We start from the raw sequence: 19,171 nt of genomic DNA, 5'->3' as shown, positions 1-19,171 counted from the left end.
ATCAGTGGCCTTTCCAACATCACCTACTTCATATGGTATAGACGGAAAAACGACCTGAGAGCACGGTCACTCCTTTCCCTCTCTGTAAAAGCCTGTCTTGATCTCAACTTTAAATTTTGCAATAAGTTTAATTGCTATCATTTTTATTTGTATGCAGTCTAAATGTCAGAGGTTTTATTAGTAATAGCAACTTTTTGGGTGAGATTGTTGTCTTTAGTTATTTGAAATGTGTTTTTGAATTTATAAATAGATTTTGAGCTTCTGAGATTTAATAAAAAAATGTTATTATTATTATTATTATTTAGTAATCGGTAAATCGTTAATTTGAAAAGATTGTTTTGGAGAAGATCCATAATTATCTTAATATTAAAATAGTCAATTTTTCATGTTTTTTTTTTTATGTTTATAGGAATTATTTCGATTTCCAATTTGTTGAATTATTGTGTTTTAAATTTTAACAAGATTTAATAATTTTGAATTTCCATTGTTCAAATTATTGCGTCAAACTAGTATGGAAGATATGTGGTTAAGTTATCTAAACATTTTGACTTGGTCAAATTACATAAAAATAATTAAATTAAAATTAAAAAAAAAAATTTAATAATTAAATTAACATTGAGGTCAAATAATCAATTTACCATTGTTGTTTTTGGGGTCAAGATTTTGACAACCCATGGTTTTTCAAATGGTATTCTTTTCTATTGTAGCATATTAGCTAAATCAAAGTAAACCCTAATTTCCTTTCTGATCTGATTCTGCAAAAGGGACCATTGAGTAAAGGTACATGACACAAAGACTTTGTAATGCATGTATTCCAGGTAAAACTTGGGAATAACAACTCTGGTCACTTTGTTAGATAGTCTTTCAGGGTGTTATTCATGTTCTATGTTATTCATTTTATTTTATATTTTTGAAATTTCTTGAGTGTGAAGAAGAATAAGAATATGTTTTTAGAATTCTCTTTGATTATTAAACACATGTGGTAATTTGTCTGCTTGGGGTAGTTCAATTGGAAATGGTCGTCAAATTGAGGTCTCACAAAACTGGAAGTTTAAGTCTTGGGTTCATCCTGTGCTATCTCGTTCAAATCTTGTGATATGCCTATGTTCCCGTGAAAAGTTGGAAAAAAAAAAAGAAGAAAAAAACAGATGTGATAATTTAATTTTTTGAATTTCTATTATTCCTGTAATCCAAAAAAAAGTATATTTTCCCAAAATAAAAAAATCTTTCCTTCAATTCATCTCACACAATACTCTCTTACTGCTAAAGTTAAACAATATTATATTATGCAAAACAATATTATATTCAATATTTAATATTATGCAAAACAATTTTAGCCCTAATAGATATACATCTTAAAGTATAAAATTAAATTCATCCTCTCCATCTAATATGGTTGTAAAAGTGTTGATATAGATTTAACAGAAATTTTGAACATGATTCAAATTTTACTATGGAACAATGTATTTTTGGAAATATTTAGTTATAATTTGACACACTAAATCACTCATAAATCTGTTAGAAATCTGATGGCTCGAGAAAAGTTTGCTACATAATTAAACTTCTCCTTAAAATGATTTAAAATGTCTTAAATTTTCTGATTGGAAATGCCATCAATGTGGGACATGTGTTAAAAGCGACATAGGAACACCATAGGGTCTCTCACCTAATCTGGGGCTCCTTGAGGCTTTAAAATTAAAATTAATGCTTCATAATCTTGGTTAGAGGGTGTATGAAATACCACCAATGTGATATATCACCTACCCTTCTTTATGGGTGGCAAGTTCCTGATTGTAAAGTATAGAATGGGTGATCCTTTTGTACATGTGGGTTACCTTAATAGTCTCGAAAATATCATATTGGTATTTAAGTCACTCGATATATATTTATATAATGGGTATGTAGTTACTAAATATATGTGTTTATATAAAATGGTAAATAATTAAGAGAGGGTTAAATTTAAAAAAAAAAAAAAAAATTAATTATTAAATATTATTTTTTATATTAATATAATTTTTAATAATTAATTATTATTAATTAAAAGTAATTTCAGAGTGGAGCCTTATGTGAGAATAATTTTATTTTGGCATTTCTAAATTACTCACATCATTTGTGTGGTCAAATACTTTGATGTGGATAAATACGAGAATACAAATAATTTATTATTCATAAAAAATGTAATAAGTTATAAAATTAAAATTCATTTTTTTAATAAATATAATTGAAATGTTTCACATTTTAAATTAAATTTTATATAATAAAAAATAACACCTTATCCATTTAAATTTATGATTTTTACAAAATTTTATGAATTTTTAAATAAAAATAATTAGAAATTTACTTTCAATTTTTTATTTATTTTTAATTTAGACTAAACTATCCATATGTTTTGTTTAATATTTTTAATTATTAAACTCCTAACCACCTCCTCTTCCCTCACCTTAACCTTTATTTTTGCTTGGGTTTAGAACAAGCTACAAAAGATGAAACATAGAGAGATCTTGCTTTCGTTTGAGGTTTAGGCAATCAAAAAACATTAAGTCAAAGGCCCTTGCAAATAATTAAGAAATCTAGTTGTTGAACTTCAAATCAATTATTAAAGTCATTATCATCCAAAAATATTCGTTTATCATCAAATATTTGAAGTAACGCACTGATCTCCCATCACCAACATCTCTTTTATTGTTCATCGAACTATGATTTTGACTCAATGACAAGAATATGAAACTTATCCTTGAAAAGAATAGGAAACATATCCTTGACTGTCATTTTTTTGAGTTGTCTATATTCTTGACACATATTGCATGTACCATCATTTTTTATAACCACCACCACTGGTGAAGAGAAAGCACTTTGGCTAGGCTAAATGATGCCCACCTCTAACATTTCTTGAACCATACATTCAATCTCACTCTTTTGTGCATGTGGATATTTGTAAGGCCTAACGTTAGGTGGTACACTTTGAGGTTTCAAATGAATAGCATGGTCATGTTCTCAAACATGATGTTTCTCAAAATAGCTTAGCATGATTATTAATAACATTTTGATGATCCACTCAAGTAGAAGATAGAGATGTTTGAGGCTCTAATGAACATAATTGTGCAGCTACACCTCGATGTCCCTTTCTTAGCAATTTTTTCATGTTGTTAGATTTTATCACTTTACTAGGTTTCCCTTGGATAACTCTACGTTCAAGTTCTTTCCCTTTTGAGAAAAATCTTATGAAAGGATCTTGGAAATTAAGGGCCACCATTCCCAATGATTGTAACCATTAGACCCCTAATACAACACCAACACCACCCTTTTGGATTGCAATCACGGGACTAACTATTATGTACTCCCCCCATATTCAACTTAATCTTATTTCATTTCCTTGAACAATTTATGGCACTTGCATTTGCAATCATTATTTGAAATTATGGTGTTGGATATACAAATTAATTAAGAAAAATTTCCAATTTGTAATTGATGAAGTTATGAGCAACACTTGAATCAAATAATATTATTACCCTTTTCATTTTGACATATCCTTCTATCTTGAGATTTTGAGGAGTATTGATGCCGACCAACGCATGACAAGAGATTTTTGGAGTAGTTTCTTCTAGCACTAGATCTTGTGAATTTTCCACTTATTCATCTTCTTCATCTTCACATTCTATGTAGAATAAATTCTTCACACTACTTTTATGCCCTTTACTGTACTTGTTGTCACAATTGAAACATATTCCATTTACTCTTCTTTTATCCATTTGCTGAGGAGTCAACCTTGTCGGTTTAGGAAAGGGAACATGATTTTCTCTATAGTTGTTAGTGACCAGTTTTCTAGCGGCCATATTTTTACTTTCAACTTTCCTTGCCAAAATAAAAGCATGCTCTAGAGATTTAGGTTCAAAGGGAATCGCCTCTTGTTGGATATTTTTCTTTAAAGTACCCATAAATAGGTCTAACAAGTTATGCTTTGAAATATTCTTTACTTTGAGACTCAACTTTTGGAATGTGCTTTGTAACATGATCTTTTTGTTGAAGATTCACCAATTGACTAAAGAAGGTGTTTCTCTTACTATCCCCATAATGTGCTATCAATTCCTTTGTAAAATAGACCAAGATATAATAGAATATTTTTTTCTTTCATAAAGTCAATGATACCATACATGTTGCTCTTGTTCTAAAAACATGGATGAAATATTTACCTTTTGTAAGGATGTCACTTGGTGTAGATCAAAATATTGCTCCATCTAAAATATCCATGTTACAGGATCATTGCCATCAAATTTCCTCATATCAATCTTTGGAATGTAGTAGCTCCTTGGTGTTGACTTGAAGCCCTAATGATGTGGATCTTGGATTGAAAATTCATGATTATAATTATGTGATTCATAATTTGTGCTCTCCAATTGTGGTAGCATACTCCCCATATGATATTGATTCTAAACAATATGCTTCTCCTTATGTTCATGATTTCCTTGGATATCCTCATCCCTTTCAGGAAGCTTCTCCAAGAGAAGATTTTCCATTCCAAATATGTGTTTTTGTAGTTCTTTATTTTTGTTCATTTTCTTTTCCATTTATCTTTTAAGCTTCTCTAGAGAACCTAAGAAATATTACCTTTTTCAACATACAATCATCCATCCTATTAACTTTCTTCTCTAATTGAGATAACCAAAATTCTAAGTCTTCACTTTCTTCATGGGTCAAGGATGGGCCCTCGGTAGATTTAATTAGTGTAGTAGCTTTCTTTGGAGGCATGTTGGAAAATAATAATAGCCCTCCTCTTTATTACAACCAAAAAAGGGGAGCTTATAATGAATAGTTAGGTCAGTACTAAGTTACATATCTTAATTTGGAGAATATCATAATGGTTGATGATTTATTGATATATTTATGAGATTTGAGGTCTTTTGGATCTATAATTTTTTTCTACAATACTCTGATATGTAGTTTTTGCAATTCCACAAGTGTGAACTAAATTTGATGTGTTAATTGAAAGTTATAGTAACTTTCCAAAAACTTGTTGATTTTTTTGGCCTCTTCCTACACGAAAACTTGTATAGCTTGACACATGTCCAATTATAGAACATGTACCTAAGGTATTTTTGTATGTCTCTTGCATTTCCTATTTAAGAATGAATTCTAGAGTATACTGAAGCCCTATATTCCTTGGAGCAGATACCTGAAAATATAGTGAATCAAGATCTATAACTTTGACCAGATGTTTATCATGATTTTCCCTAAACATGGCACAAGTTTCACATTCTAAGTCCTCACAGGAAAAAGTTATAACAAAACTTCTGAACTTACCTTTTTGAGATAGAATTTAAGAGCATTCAGAAGCCCTAACTTCCTTGGACCGTATCTCCAAAAATATAGTGAACCAAGATCTAAAAATTGAACCAAATATTTCTCAGAATATATTCTTAATATTATCCATGTTTCACCATCTGAAACATCCTAGAAAAAAATTATAGAAAAAAATGCCACAGTGACCTGTTTGAAGTGGTAAAATCCTGAAATCTCATACCAAATGTTATGATCATTGCAAATTAAAAATGATAAGAAACCAATAATTACAATCCACTTTGAGGGGGAAACCTCCTTATACAATAAATATAATGAACAAGATAATATTTAATGAGTCTAATACTAGCTCTCCATGGTCTCTCTCTCTCTCTCTCTATATATATATATATATATATATGTATATATATATATATATATATATATATAAGAGAAAGGATATAATGATAATAAAATGGGACCATGAGAGGTCCTAGCCTACATAACAATATAACAATAGAAACTTAATCACTCAATATATAGGGATTAATAAGGGTTTTTTGGGTGAACATGGGGCTTATATAAGGTTTAAAACTCCCCCTCAAGTACTTCCCTAAATCTCCTTGCCTCTTGCATAATTTATGATATGAGCTGCAAGGAGGAGGACCCACTGTTCAAAGTCCCAAGGAGTCTGCTCACATGGAGATTATTTATATATTGTTTCATAATGAGTGTTGGATGAATTAATAGAAGTATTATTTTTGTTCTTAAATTCTCTATAATCATTAGGGTATATCTGGTTTATTATTTATTCATTGGGTTTTTCTCATGCTAGTGAAGTCATAGATACTCTACATTCTAACTTGAAGGTGCATGTGGTTTCTTTTTAGATCATATTGGGATTCTTGTTATCTCTAGTATTTCAAGGTTTCTGTACTTCCACTCATCACTCATTGTTGTGTAGGTATTTTTCGAAAAAGACATTCACTATTAGTATCAACTACAACACGTGTTTGTTTCAAGTAAAAGTACAATAAAGGTTTTCCTATTGTTTGTCCTATTTTTTCTTTTGTGCTTCTTTAGATATTATGTATTTTTAATTATTATTTTGACCATAAGTCGTGTTATTCAAATTATTCATTTTGTACGCAAAATGGGAAAAAAATGTTGTGGTGCATTTTGGAAGAAAAATATGAAAAATTTGTTCTAGAGCAAATTCGTAACAGGTCATAAAGCCATAAGGAGGGAAAAATCTAGAGAATGTTTTTTTTTAAATTGATGAAGAGAAGTAATCCATAAATCAAGCTCTTTGTTGCTAAATTTGACCATATAAAGGACTATATTCCAAGGTGAAAAACATTTGACATCAAACTGAAGTGTGAATGTAAGAATTTTAACAAACAAATACTGCATATAATCTTTAGATTATTCATGAGGTTTTTAAGTATTTATTTCAATTTCACTCCTTGGGAACTCAACATGCCTCAATCATGCCCGCTATAAAAAATGTTGAACCTTTTGTGGAGGATTAATGCATATTGTCATATGAATTTGTTTTATCCATAAGAAAGATAGAGTCCAAATATTAAGAACATATTGCAAAAAAGTGAACTAAGGGAGCGTAAGGAGCCCAAGTTTTCAGGGGTGTATCAACATATGAAAATGAAGAAAGTGAGAAAAATATTAAGAGGCAGTTTGAACCTTGTAAATATTATGGAACAAAAGGGCACCCCCTATATAAATGCTACAATGTTTAAATAATTTTTTGATGGACATAAATCTACACCAAGGTTAGTCTCAAAGATCTATTATGGATCATTCCATTTTAGCTACTATTTCTCTTCATCGAACCTGGTTCATTTCCAAGTATTAAGTTGATTATTGATTCTATCTCAATAGATGGAAAGAGAGGCCTCCATGTTTTCTTTTCTAATATTGGTGATGTAAATCATAATATTTATGTTAGCAATAGTAATGTACTTGCTCTTGTTACTTGTAGTGGTGTTTTGATTGAGAAAATAGGGTCATTAACGTTGCTTATTTAATGTGGATGAGATTATCTCAAATCCATTTAGTAAATTAAAATTAAGATTTATATATGTAACATATGAAGAAAATTCAATATTAAAAAATCAAATTGAATCAAAACTTTTCTCCAATTTCTTAAACATCCAAATAAAACTAGTGCATATCCTTCTTAATTCCATATCTATTGAGAGTAATTAAATCCCTCAAGGTTTAAACCTTTTTTAGAGTGTAAACTCTTTGCAACTATAGTGTACTTCAAATGTAAAAATGCAATGACACATAAGATATCAAATAATAAGAAAGAAATTATCGACACTTCTTATATCAAAACATTTTAAAGATAGGCCAACACTTTACAAGGATCCTTTAATAAAAGGATAAACACATGATCGTTTGAATCTTCAGGGGTCAACCTTTGATTTCCTTAGGCTTCAATACATTAATATTCTCATATATGCTCAATAATAAGAACTTCATCCTAATTTATAGATACCAAATGATAACTACTTAGTGGGTCTTATTCAATGAATTTGCATTACATTTATTAAATGTTAACTACTTAATGGGGCTTATTCAATAATAACTAATATTATGGACATAGTTCACATTACATTAAATGGCTACCATATTTATCATACCTTTTTTCTCTAATGGGCCCAAAGGCCCCTATTACTCCCTTAACGAGGATCCAAACATTGAGAAGTGTTGTCCCCAATTATTGTACATATGATATAAATCTATAAGCTAGGGCCCCATATAATGGTGCTAACAACAATGTTGAAGTAGTCCTAGAAATTCATCCACAAACATGTGCCCCATGTACAAGTGCATAATGTAACGTTGAAGTAGTCATGCTAGATCATTCATAAGCCAAGGTTCCATTTATAATTACTAGCTCCTTCTAGTTGAATTCGGCTAAGAAGCTCCACCATAGACCTAAGTCCCATGTCTAGATGGTCATGCCAGACTCCCAATTGTTGACACCTAAGTTCAATGAATCATTGAGCGATGTGCTCTGAATTCCTACCTCAACTATGTGGATTCAAATAAATATAACCATCTAGAACAAATACTCCATATATCTATAAAAGGATGGGTATAAAAGGAACTTTGCTATAATGGAAGAAGTATACTAGAATTTGGTAGGCATCATTTTCTTGTTAATTATTCATCATGTGATGGAATATAATCAACAAAAATAAGCTAAAAGTATTTTCTTTCCCAAAAGTTAAAGTTGTTAAGGTACCCATTGAAACAAGCTCCTCTAAATCACTCCAAGCTTCTATTATATCCCATAACTCATCATTTTTTATTTTCTTCCATTCTAGCTACAACATACAATCTTTAGCATAGGAAATGTATTCCCTTCCCACTATAGTAAATCTAATCCGTAATTGTTGTGGCATGTTTCTTACTATGGTGTGGGGGTGGAAGTTTGCAAGGGTTATAGTATGTTAAATATTATCAAAAATATATCATGTAATTTACTAAATGAAAGACCTAGGAATTCTCTCTTAAATGGAATTGGTCTAATGCAATCTTTGTCCTCCATCAAAATATATTTACTCTATAATAACTACAACTATCATTGAAAAACTTTAAAAGAAGTGCAAATTTCAAAGTATAATATTTCCCTCATTCAAACTCGAATTGAAACAATTTCTTTCTTGAAATCATGTGTTTTGCACAAAATACATATATGCAATTATTTTCTAGAAATTATATAGAAAAAAAAATCTAAAAATTGATCTCAATCTACCTTGGAAAGTGTTATGATACCAATGTTGTATACCTTAGATATAAAAATTTAATTACAAGTAAAAGAGTCTAATAACAAAGAAAATACATTTCAACACTTCATAGATCAAAATAACTTTAAGATATAGCAACAAGGCTTAGAATGACCCTTTTATAGAGGGATCAACTCCTCATCACTTGCCTCTTCAAGGAGGAAACCTGCTAATAAGCTAAGTTCTAATACATTAATCTTCTCACACATGTTCAATAAGGCGGATTTCATCCTTATTTATAACAATGAAAAGCTAACTACTTAGTAAACCTTCTTTCATGAGGCCACATTACATTTATAAAAAATGCTAAAAATCTACTGAAACCTTATTTAATAACAAAAAATATTGTGTACCTAGTCCACATACATCAACAAGTCAACATACTTATCCTACTCTTATCTCTAATGGAGCCATGGGCCCCTATTACACCCCTAGAGAGGATCCAACACCACCTCTAGGAATCCCTCTTGACACTTTATAGCTATGAGATTAAAATGGATGTGTTAGTTTATATTGAATCTCTAACCCCTTTTTAAGTAGATAATTACAACTATGACCATACATTTGCATTTCTCATAGATACAATGTCATAACTCTCCAACTCTACTATTTTATGGATCTTCTTTCAAAGCTATGACCATAAATCTTCATTCTCATTTCTCTCAAATAGAGGATCATACTCTTACATATATACCTTCTCATAAATTTCTCCATAAAATGTTTTTGTATAACCCTCAAAGCGAATAGAACTTTATCTCTCTTACTAAGTCCTAGAAAGTTGTATTTGAATTTACACAAGCATTGATTATCTTTAATTCCTTTGATGAAAAGGACTTTGGAGATTTTTTTATTATTATTAAAATTAGAAAATACTTTGACAATAAACATGGAAATATCGCATAACCATGGTCAAAGCAAGTTTACAACTAAAAACAATATATTTATAATCCAAAAATTATTAATTCTTTTCAATACAATATAGTTACATATACCTTAATTTTTCTTAAATTTACATAAAATTATTTTAATGTATATAGAAAAAAAGAAGAAGAAGAAAAGAGTTAATAATTTTGAATGGTATTGAACTTCAATAAAGGAAGACAATGTAATTGGACCCTTTTAAGATTGTTGTTAAAGCGTTTGTTTGCACGTTAAAGCAACATTGCTACAATTTTTTTATTGTGAAGTTTATCCTCATGACATTGTTCAGATTTGTCGTCCATACAAAACCTTGAACAAGTGTCCCGAAATTCCATACCTAAACAGGTGCCCTTCCGCTCTGTTTAACGCCATCAAAATTCCTTTACACCGTAACGTGCAAATACTAATATATTTTTTTCCAAAAACCATTTCTATTTATTAACAACTTGTGAGTGATGTATGCTTAAAACCAGATTCAATATTGTACATATAAACAAAATAACAACTTTATCTATGAAACAACCCCGAAGTCCCCTACATCCATGCTTGGAGCATTTTAGGAGAAAAAGTCTAGCGTTGGCCCTCCCTCATCATGCGATGAATCAGAAAATACTTCTCCCCTTTGTCAACAAAGGGGACATCTCTAACATTTTTGCACATAAAAAGAAAAGATTAAGTCCCTTTCGAGAAAAACAAAAAGAAGGTCCCACCCACATCACTCGACTCACACAACTCTAGTTACATGTCTTTGTAATATGGATACCCCATAGATGACGTACTTTGAAAGACTTTCCTTGTCACCCAATCCCTACTTCATATACCTTGTATTCTTAACTTTACATTAAGTTGTTCCCTTGTACATATGTTTTTACTGTTTTAAGTTTTTAATTCCTTAGAAAATATGAAATTTATACCAAATCAATGAATAAAATAAATTAAATTTAAAAATCTATTTAATAGAAATATTATAATAATAATAAAATAATTTATCATAAAATTATCTTAATTTATGGTGTATATTATATTGGAATTGGTTATTAATTTATAAGCAAAAGAATGTAATTACAAATATATTGGTAAGATGATGGCCCAGCCCTGGTGACGTGGTCACAGCCACGTGACTCACCTCAGTCCCACGTGGTCACACTTGGGCGCGGACAAATATCTGCCCCCAATACCGAGGCGCATTTACAAACCTATCTGCGGGTTAAAAGGTTTGGTCACCGGTTCTCTCCGTCAAAAAGGCTTCCCGCCTTTGTTAAACCCTTAAGGGTTATTCTCGGCTCATTTACACTCTATCTCCCTACTGTTACCAGCTCCGCGTTGTTATGGCTCTGCTCTCTGTGTGCTAACACACCATAACCCTCACTCTGTCACTGTTTGTGGCCTCTCGGCTCAGCTACACTCTGTCTCCCTACTGTTACCTGCTCTGCGTTGTTGTGGCACTGCTCTCGGCGCACTAACCCACCATATCCCTCACTCTGTCACTGATTGTGGCCTTGTTCGAGATGCGAGTCCTTCACTGTAGCTGCTGTCTTCAATGGTCTGGTTCGGAAGCCCGTGGTAAGGGTTTATATTTTCATGAATTTGGCGAAGTAATCCTTTTAGTTTCCGATTTCTGAGCTCCGGTTCTGTGCAGGTGTTCACAACCACAAGGCTATCTTTCCTCCGAACGCGTCCAGGCCTCGAGGTAAACTCTCGTGCTATGTTTTATCATCCTCTGTCACCTGTTGTCGATGCTTACAGGATTTTTGTGCCTTTCAGCTTGTGGTATCGGTTTATGGCTCGGCAGCCTCCGTCGACCCTTGGGTAAGTCCACTATTCTCTTACTCTCGCATCTCACTGTCTTTACTTATCTCCTTCTGACATTTATTCTGGTTATGGAAATGCCTTAACTCATACGGTGGTTCTGTGCAGGTTGGTTGGGAGCTCTGCTCGCGAGGGTTTCAAATTCACAGTCTTCAACTTTCTCCAATCTCTGGTACCCTTGTGACCGGGTAGGGTCTACTCTTATTCCCGCGTTTCTTTAGGTTATGCAATATGGAATTGCCGTAGGTTTCTGTTGGTTAGGTTTTGTAGGGTAGCCGTGCCCCTTTGCTGGCACTTACATCCTCAGGTTTTCGTTCCTCTGTGTCAATGTATGACCTCCATGCAACAAGGTCTTAGACTTATGCTATTACGGCGGTGCCGGTTTTGATATGTGACTCTGTTGTTATTTATTGAACTGTGGTTTACGAAAACTTATGAAATGTTGTATTAATGAAATCAATGGTTCTGGAACTGTTACCTCTTTTAATAGTCGCTGTGTTTGATTTGCAAATGACCGTGTGACTCTTTGCGTTTGCCTGTGGGTTCTGGCCGCAACTTGACTTGACACGATGTCTGTGTCTTTACTTTATCCTCGTATTGTTTGTATGCATGTGCTGTTTGGCCGCCTTACGCTTCTTTGCTGTGTGATAGTCCTGACAATGTAACTTATGGTTTCGGCTTGATGCCTGTAACGCTTCAATATTTCTAGTTACAGCATGTGAATTTCATTCTATCTTAATTCGTTTTCAAAATAACAAATGTTTGTAATACTCAGAGGTATAATACGGAAAAGTAATGAACAGTAGTTTATATTCAGAAAAGGAAACAATGCTTCAGTTACAGAGGGTGTCTCTCTATACTGCTTGAATACTGTCTTGCTATATCTTCTTTTCTCGTTCTGAGGTGAACCCCCCAAAAAAGGTCTTTCTTTCTTTTTAGCTACACTGAATATAACTGTTTAGAAACTAAATTCTACAACTGCTACCTGTTTCTTTAAACAATAAATTAACTAAAACAGTTGTTGGTTACCTAAGCTAACAACCAGTAACTTAACTTGTTCTGTAATTAAATAAAAGAAAAAGAAATGAACAATGATTAACTAAAAACAACAACCAATTTTTCTTTTGGTGACCTTTCCAAACACCCTTGAAGTCGTGTCCTGTTTCTGCACGAACCAGTCATTGATTCTCTGTCTCCTCGGAGCTGGATGCTCCTGCATCAGGCTCCCGGGGTGGCAAAAAGTCATGGCTCCGTTCCATGAGCTCGTCAACAGAGTAGCCTGCTTTAGTTATCTGCGCTGCGTCGAGCCAAGAACTTTCCTCTATTGGACGGTTCCGCCACTTGACCAAATATCGCAGATACTCCTTCCTGCGTGTGCGTCTAGCTACCTGTGTGTCCAGTATTCCTTCGATCTCAAGGGGTGGTGCCTTTGGTAGTTGTCTTGTCCAAGAACCTTCCTCACAGCTGTCTTTCTGTGGTGCTGTAGTTGCTGTATCGTCTTCTGAATTGGCTACATAGGGAAACAGATCTGCCACGTTGAAAATGGGAGAAATTCCAATTTCGGGCGGCAACTGTATTTCGTAAGCGTTCGCAGAAAATTTGCGGATGATTTTGCAAGGGCCGATCTTCTTAAATTTTAGCTTGTTATACTCCCGCTTCGGAAACCTCTCCTTACGTAAATACGCAAGGACTTCATCCCCAACGTTAAACTGAACTTCCCGACGCTTTGTGTCAGCTCGCTGCTTGTATTTCAGACTGCTGTCCTGTAATTTCAGCTTGACCTATTCGTGTAAATTGCTCATTGCTTGAGCGAACTCTTCCCCATCAGCACTCCGCTTCTCAAGTTTCCCCAAATCCCGTAACTCATGCACTCCTCGCGGATGCATACCGTACAAAATCTGGAACGGACTGTAACCGGTGCTGCGGTTAGGTGAATCGTTGTACGCGAACTCTGCTTGAGCAAGTACACGGTCCCACGTCCGGGAATTTCCTCCTGTCAAACTGCGAAGTAAGTTCCCTAGGCTTCTGTTTACGACTTCCGTCTGACCATCAGTCTGCGGATGATAAGCAGAGCTGAACTGCAATTGTGTATTTAACTTTTTCCACAGAGTTCTCCAAAAGTGACCTGTAAACTTTACATCCCGATCAGAGACGATGGATTTCGGGAGTCCATGTAACCGAACGACTTCAGTAAAGAATAGGTGTGCAATGTAGGTAGCGTCGCTGGTTTTCCTGCAAGGTACAAAATGTGCCATTTTTGAGAATCGGTCAACTACAACCATGACTGAATCGAAGCCCCGCTGTGTCTTTGGTAGACCCAAAACGAAGTCCATGCTCACTGAATCCCATGGTCGACTCGGAATCGGTAATGGTGAGTATAGACCAGTGTTTTGACTATGACCCTTTGCTAGTTGACAAACTCTGCATCTGCTCACGTACCTCTGCACATCTCGCTGCAATTTCGGCCAAAAATAAAAGTGCTGTACTTGAGCAACCGTCTTGTCGATACCAAAGTGTCCAGCCAGTCCTCCACTGTGCTTCTCCTGTATTATATTTTCCCGCATGGAACAGTTGGGTATGCACAGTTGTCCTCCTTTAAACAGCAGCCCTTCCTGTAAGTTATAATCTAGCCACATGCTATCATTCCTTATCAAAGGGTTTTGACAGGCTTCATATGCCTCCCCAAATTCGGTATCAGTTTGATACAGCTCCTTCAAATGTTCAAAACCCAGAACTTGCATTGTACTTTCCTGTAGAAGCAAGGTTCTTCTGCTCAGTGCATCTGCCACCTTATTTGCTTGGCCACTAATGTGCTTCAATACGAATGTAAAATTTTGCAGATACTCCACCCAAGCTGCATGTTTGTGGTTTAGTTTATGCTGTTGCATAATATACTGCAAGGCAGAATTATCTGTAAACAAAACAAACTCATCTCCCAATAGATAATGCCACCAATGCTTCAACGCTTGTATGATTGCATAAAATTCTTTGTCGTAGGTTGAGTACTTCTGCCTGCTCTCATTTAGTTTTTCACTGAAGAAAGCGACCGGTCTGTCCTCTTGACTGAGGACTGCTCCAATGGCTGTCCCACTGGCGTCACAACGAACTTGAAAAAGTTTGTTGAAATCTGGCAGTCTCAATATTGGTCTTTCAGTAATCTTCTTCTTCAAAGTTTGAAAACTACTTTCTGCCGCTTCAGTCCAGTGAAAAGGCTGATTTGCCTTCTTGATCGTGTCCAACATAGGTGCGCAAATCTCGCTGAAATTTCTGATAAATTTCCTATAAAAACTGGCTAGTCCATGGAAACTCCGGACTTCAAATAAACTCCTTGGTGACGGCCAGCTAACTATGGCTGCCACCTTTTCCGGATCCATTTTTAGCTCATTCTCTGCAATAACAAACCCCAAATACACTAGCTCTCGCTGAAAAAAAGTACACTTTTTCAGATTAATCAGCAACTTGTTTTGCTGCAGCTTCCTCAACACACTCTGTAAATGCCTGAAATGATCCTCTTTAGTCCTGCTAAAAATCAAAATATCATCCAGGTAAACTATCACGAATTTCCCATTAAATTCTTTCAATACCTCATTCATCAAATGCATGAATGTGCTGGGAGCGTTACTCAATCCGAATGGCATCACCAGCCACTCATATAAGCCTTCATTTGTCTTGAAAGCTGTCTTCCACTCATCGCCTTCTCGTATTCGAATCTGATGATACCCACTCTTCAGATCAATTTTTGAGAAATAGGCTGCCCCACTCAAACAATCCATCATATCGTCCATCCTCGGTAAGGGAAACCTGTACCTGACAGTAATTTTGTTTATGGCTCTGGAGTCTGTGCACATTCGCCATTCTCCTCCCTTCTTTGGAGCCAAAACAGTCGGTACTGCACAAGGGCTCATACTCTCTCGAATCAACCCTTTATCAAGTAACTCCTGGACTTGCTTCCTAATTTCCTCATGATCCTTGGGACTCATACGGTAAGCAGCCTTATTTGGTAAGCTTGCACCTGGTATAAAGTCGATACAATGACTAATACCCCTCCTTGGTGGTAATTCATTTGGAAGATCATCCACCACTATGTCCCCAAATTCTTGCAGTAACTGCTGAACTTCCTCTGGCAAATCTGACAGCTGTGTGTGTAACACTACTGCCTTTGGTCTCCTTATGACAGCAAAGTTGATTTCGCTGTCCTCAATCTGTTTCACGAACTCCTTTCCTCCCAACAGCAGTGCCTTCACTCCACTGGTTTCTGCTGTATTTTCCTCCTTGATGGGTACAAGCGTGTGCTTTATCCCATCTTTAACAAACTTGTAGCAATTCTTTTTCCCGTCATGAACTGCACCTCTATCGAACTGCCAAGGTCGTCCCAACAGTAAGTGACAGACATCCATTGGCATGACATCACAAAGGATCTTATCCTTGTACTTGCCAATTTGAAATTCTACTTCACATTGTTCGTCAACTAACAGCTGATGTCCTTTTTGCAGCCATGACACTTTGTAGGGTGTAGGATGCTTTAATTTCTTCAGTCCCAACTTTTCCACCATCTCCACCGCCACAAGATTGTCCGTACTTCCACTATCTATAATCAATTTGCAGCACTTGCCCCGCGACTTGCAGACAGTGCGGAACAAAGCTTTACGCTGATCCGGTTCTGCAACCTCCTTTGCTGGTTTCAACAGCACTTTGTTCAACACCAAAGCTTCACCTGTCTCTGGTGCATTTTCTGCTTCCTGAGGTGTTGCCTTAGCATCCTCAGTCTGAACAACATAAGTCCCTCTTCCGCCTGCTGGTTCAGCTTCAGGACATTCATAAGACTTGTGCCCCCATTTGTGGCAGCGATAGCACTGGACAGCTCCTCTGCCCCGACCATTTCCTCGTCCTCGCTGGGGTGGTCGTCCTCCTCTCGTGCTATTGTCTTTTTCTGTTGCTCCAGCAGATTTAGAACTGCTGCTTTCTTCACTTGGGCCTGCACCTCGGCCTCTTCCAAATACTTTACCCTTTCCCCTGCCAGTTCCACCTCCTCTCCTGGCATTCTGCTTCCGGTTAATCTTTTCTTCCGCCTTCAGTGCAAACTGATAGGCTTCCTCCATTGTCCGGGGTGAAAGGATACCAATCTCATCTAAGATTTCCCCCCTTAAGCCATTCACAAATCTGGTTGTTTTCTCAGGGGTGTCCTCCACATAACCTGCTCGCAAATTTAACTTATAGAATTCTTCTGTAAATTCTTTCACAGTCATTCCTCTCTGCTTCAAGTTCTGCACCTGCCTGTACAACATAATCTGATAATCTTGTGGTAAGAATTTCTCTTTCAGTTTGGCCTCCATTCTAGACCATTTCTTTATAGGCTGTTTGTTAAGCCTCCTCGGTTCCGCCTGAACACTGTCCCACCACAAGGACGCATGTCCTTTCAGCTTGGTGGCGGCGAACTTCACCTGCTTATCTTCGCTGGTTTCCTCAAATTCAAAATACTTGTTGACTTCACTTAACCAATCCAACAACACGTCTGCGGACAGACTTCCGTCATAAGTCGACAACTCATGTTTTGGCTTATGACTTGACAGCAAGACCGACTTCAACAATCTAAATTCTGGTGTCACCCCCTCTAATTCCTCCTCTGGTTCAACTTCTTCTTCATCACTATCATCTGCAGGGTTTCTTCTTCCCCCAGCTTCCACCACTGCCAATCTTTCACGCAAAACTCGAATCTCCTCTCGAAGTCCATCATCTACTACCCTCCGGACTACTCTTCCCCTTCCTCTTCCTCTTCCTCTTCCTCTTCCTCTTCCTTCACCTTCACCTTCTCCCTGTTCCATTGGTTCTAACTCAAGAAACTAGCTCTGATACCACTTATGATGGCCCAGCCCTGGTGACGTGGTCACAGCCACGTGACTCACCTCAGTCCCACGTGGTCACACTTGGGCGCGGACAAATATCTGCCCCCAATACCGAGGCGCATTTACAAACCTATCTGCCGGTTAAAAGGTTTGGTCACCGGTTCTCTCCGTCGAAAAGGCTTCCCGCCTTTGTTAAACCCTTAAGGGTTATTCTCGGCTCATTTACACTCTATCTCCCTACTGTTACCAGCTCCGCGTTGTTATGGCTCTGCTCTCTGTGTGCTAACACACCATAACCCTCACTCTGTCACTGTTTGTGGCCTCTCGGCTCAGCTACACTCTGTCTCCCTACTGTTACCTGCTCTGCGTTGTTGTGGCACTGCTCTCGGCGCACTAACCCACCATATCCCTCACTCTGTCACTGATTGTGGCCTTGTTCGAGATGCGAGTCCTTCACTGTAGCTGCTGTCTTCAATGGTCTGGTTCGGAAGCCCGTGGTAAGGGTTTATATTTTCATGAATTTGGCGAAGTAATCCTTTTAGTTTCCGATTTCTGAGCTCCGGTTCTGTGCAGGTGTTCACAACCACAAGGCTATCTTTCCTCCGAACGCGTCCAGGCCTCGAGGTAAACTCTCGTGCTATGTTTTATCATCCTCTGTCACCTGTTGTCGATGCTTACAGGATTTTTGTGCCTTTCAGCTTGTGGTATCGGTTTATGGCTCGGCAGCCTCCGTCGACCCTTGGGTAAGTCCACTATTCTCTTACTCTCGCATCTCACTGTCTTTACTTATCTCCTTCTGACATTTATTCTGGTTATGGAAATGCCTTAACTCATACGGTGGTTCTGTGCAGGTTGGTTGGGAGCTCTGCTCGCGAGGGTTTCAAATTCACAGTCTTCAACTTTCTCCAATCTCTGGTACCCTTGTGACCGGGTAGGGTCTACTCTTATTCCCGCGTTTCTTTAGGTTATGCAATATGGAATTGCCGTAGGTTTCTGTTGGTTAGGTTTTGTAGGGTAGCCGTGCCCCTTTGCTGGCATTTACATCCTCAGGTTTTCGTTCCTCTGTGTCAATGTATGACCTCCATGCAACAAGGTCTTAGACTTATGCTATTACGGCAGTGCCGGTTTTGATATGTGACTCTGTTGTTATTTATTGAACTGTGGTTTACGAAAACTTATGAAATGTTGTATTAATGAAATCAATGGTTCTGGAACTGTTACCTCTTTTAATAGTCGCTGTGTTTGATTTGCAAATGACCGTGTGACTCTTTGCGTTTGCCTGCGGGTTCTGGCCGCAACTTGACTTGACACGATGTCTGTGTCTTTACTTTATCCTCGTATTGTTTGTATGCATGTGCTGTTTGGCCGCCTTACACTTCTTTGCTGTGTGATAGTCCTGACAATGTAACTTATGGTTTCGGCTTGATGCCTGTAACGCTTCAATATTTCTAGTTACAGCATGTGAATTTCATTCTATCTTAATTCGATTTCAAAATAACAAATGTT

At 36.3% G+C, this 19,171-nt stretch overlaps 3 protein-coding genes across 3 annotated transcripts; 2 read left to right on the top strand and 1 right to left on the bottom strand.

Annotated features, from left to right (window-relative positions):
* The first annotated feature begins 11,272 nt into the window (after positions 1–11,272).
* Positions 11,273–12,065, top strand: LOC149245228 (uncharacterized). The gene is made up of 3 exons (XM_089455552.1): positions 11,273–11,576; positions 11,653–11,822; positions 11,931–12,065. Exons 1-3 carry the CDS (start codon positions 11,522–11,524, stop codon positions 12,012–12,014), a joined length of 309 nt encoding a protein of 102 aa, XP_089311678.1. The 5' UTR covers positions 11,273–11,521; the 3' UTR covers positions 12,015–12,065.
* Positions 12,066–13,603: 1,538 nt separating this feature from the next.
* LOC149245227 (uncharacterized) lies at positions 13,604–17,644 on the bottom strand. Its single transcript, XM_089437726.1, has 3 exons — positions 16,214–17,644; positions 15,730–16,093; positions 13,604–14,733 (listed from the first exon to the last, which is right to left on the bottom strand). Exons 1-3 carry the CDS (start codon positions 17,642–17,644, stop codon positions 13,604–13,606), a joined length of 2,925 nt encoding a protein of 974 aa, XP_089293852.1.
* Positions 17,645–17,695: 51 nt separating this feature from the next.
* On the top strand, positions 17,696–18,736 carry LOC149245226 (uncharacterized). The gene is made up of 3 exons (XM_089455551.1): positions 17,696–18,162; positions 18,239–18,408; positions 18,517–18,736. Exons 1-3 carry the CDS (start codon positions 18,108–18,110, stop codon positions 18,598–18,600), a joined length of 309 nt encoding a protein of 102 aa, XP_089311677.1. The 5' UTR covers positions 17,696–18,107; the 3' UTR covers positions 18,601–18,736.
* Positions 18,737–19,171: the final 435 nt, after the last annotated feature.

Source organism: Pinus tabuliformis, chromosome 7, assembly GCF_031772625.1.
Source record: "Pinus tabuliformis cultivar Carrire ecotype Pingquan chromosome 7, CPIR1, whole genome shotgun sequence".
NCBI lineage: Eukaryota > Viridiplantae > Streptophyta > Pinopsida > Pinales > Pinaceae > Pinus > Pinus tabuliformis.
The sequence above is the reverse complement of the archived record's forward strand: the minus strand, read 5'-3'. Positions and strand labels throughout refer to the sequence as shown.

Bases quoted from the DNA above. Each gene is read 5' to 3' on its own strand.
- LOC149245228 (XM_089455552.1), top strand. From the start codon at position 11,522: ATGCGAGTCCTTCACTGTAGCTGCTGTCTTCAATGGTCTGGTTCGGAA. The intron at 11,577-11,652 runs GTAAGGGTTTAT...GGTTCTGTGCAG, and splicing joins GTCTGGTTCGGAAGCCCGTG to GTGTTCACAACCACAAGGCT. The intron at 11,823-11,930 runs GTAAGTCCACTA...GGTTCTGTGCAG, and splicing joins CAGCCTCCGTCGACCCTTGG to GTTGGTTGGGAGCTCTGCTC.
- LOC149245227 (XM_089437726.1), bottom strand. From the start codon at position 17,644: ATGGAACAGGGAGAAGGTGAAGGTGAAGGAAGAGGAAGAGGAAGAGGA. The intron at 16,094-16,213 runs GTCTGTCACTTA...GTACCCATCAAG, and splicing joins GTGATGTCATGCCAATGGAT to GAGGAAAATACAGCAGAAAC. The intron at 14,734-15,729 runs GTATGAGCCCTT...TTTTGTTTACAG, and splicing joins TAAAGGGTTGATTCGAGAGA to ATAATTCTGCCTTGCAGTAT.
- LOC149245226 (XM_089455551.1), top strand. From the start codon at position 18,108: ATGCGAGTCCTTCACTGTAGCTGCTGTCTTCAATGGTCTGGTTCGGAA. The intron at 18,163-18,238 runs GTAAGGGTTTAT...GGTTCTGTGCAG, and splicing joins GTCTGGTTCGGAAGCCCGTG to GTGTTCACAACCACAAGGCT. The intron at 18,409-18,516 runs GTAAGTCCACTA...GGTTCTGTGCAG, and splicing joins CAGCCTCCGTCGACCCTTGG to GTTGGTTGGGAGCTCTGCTC.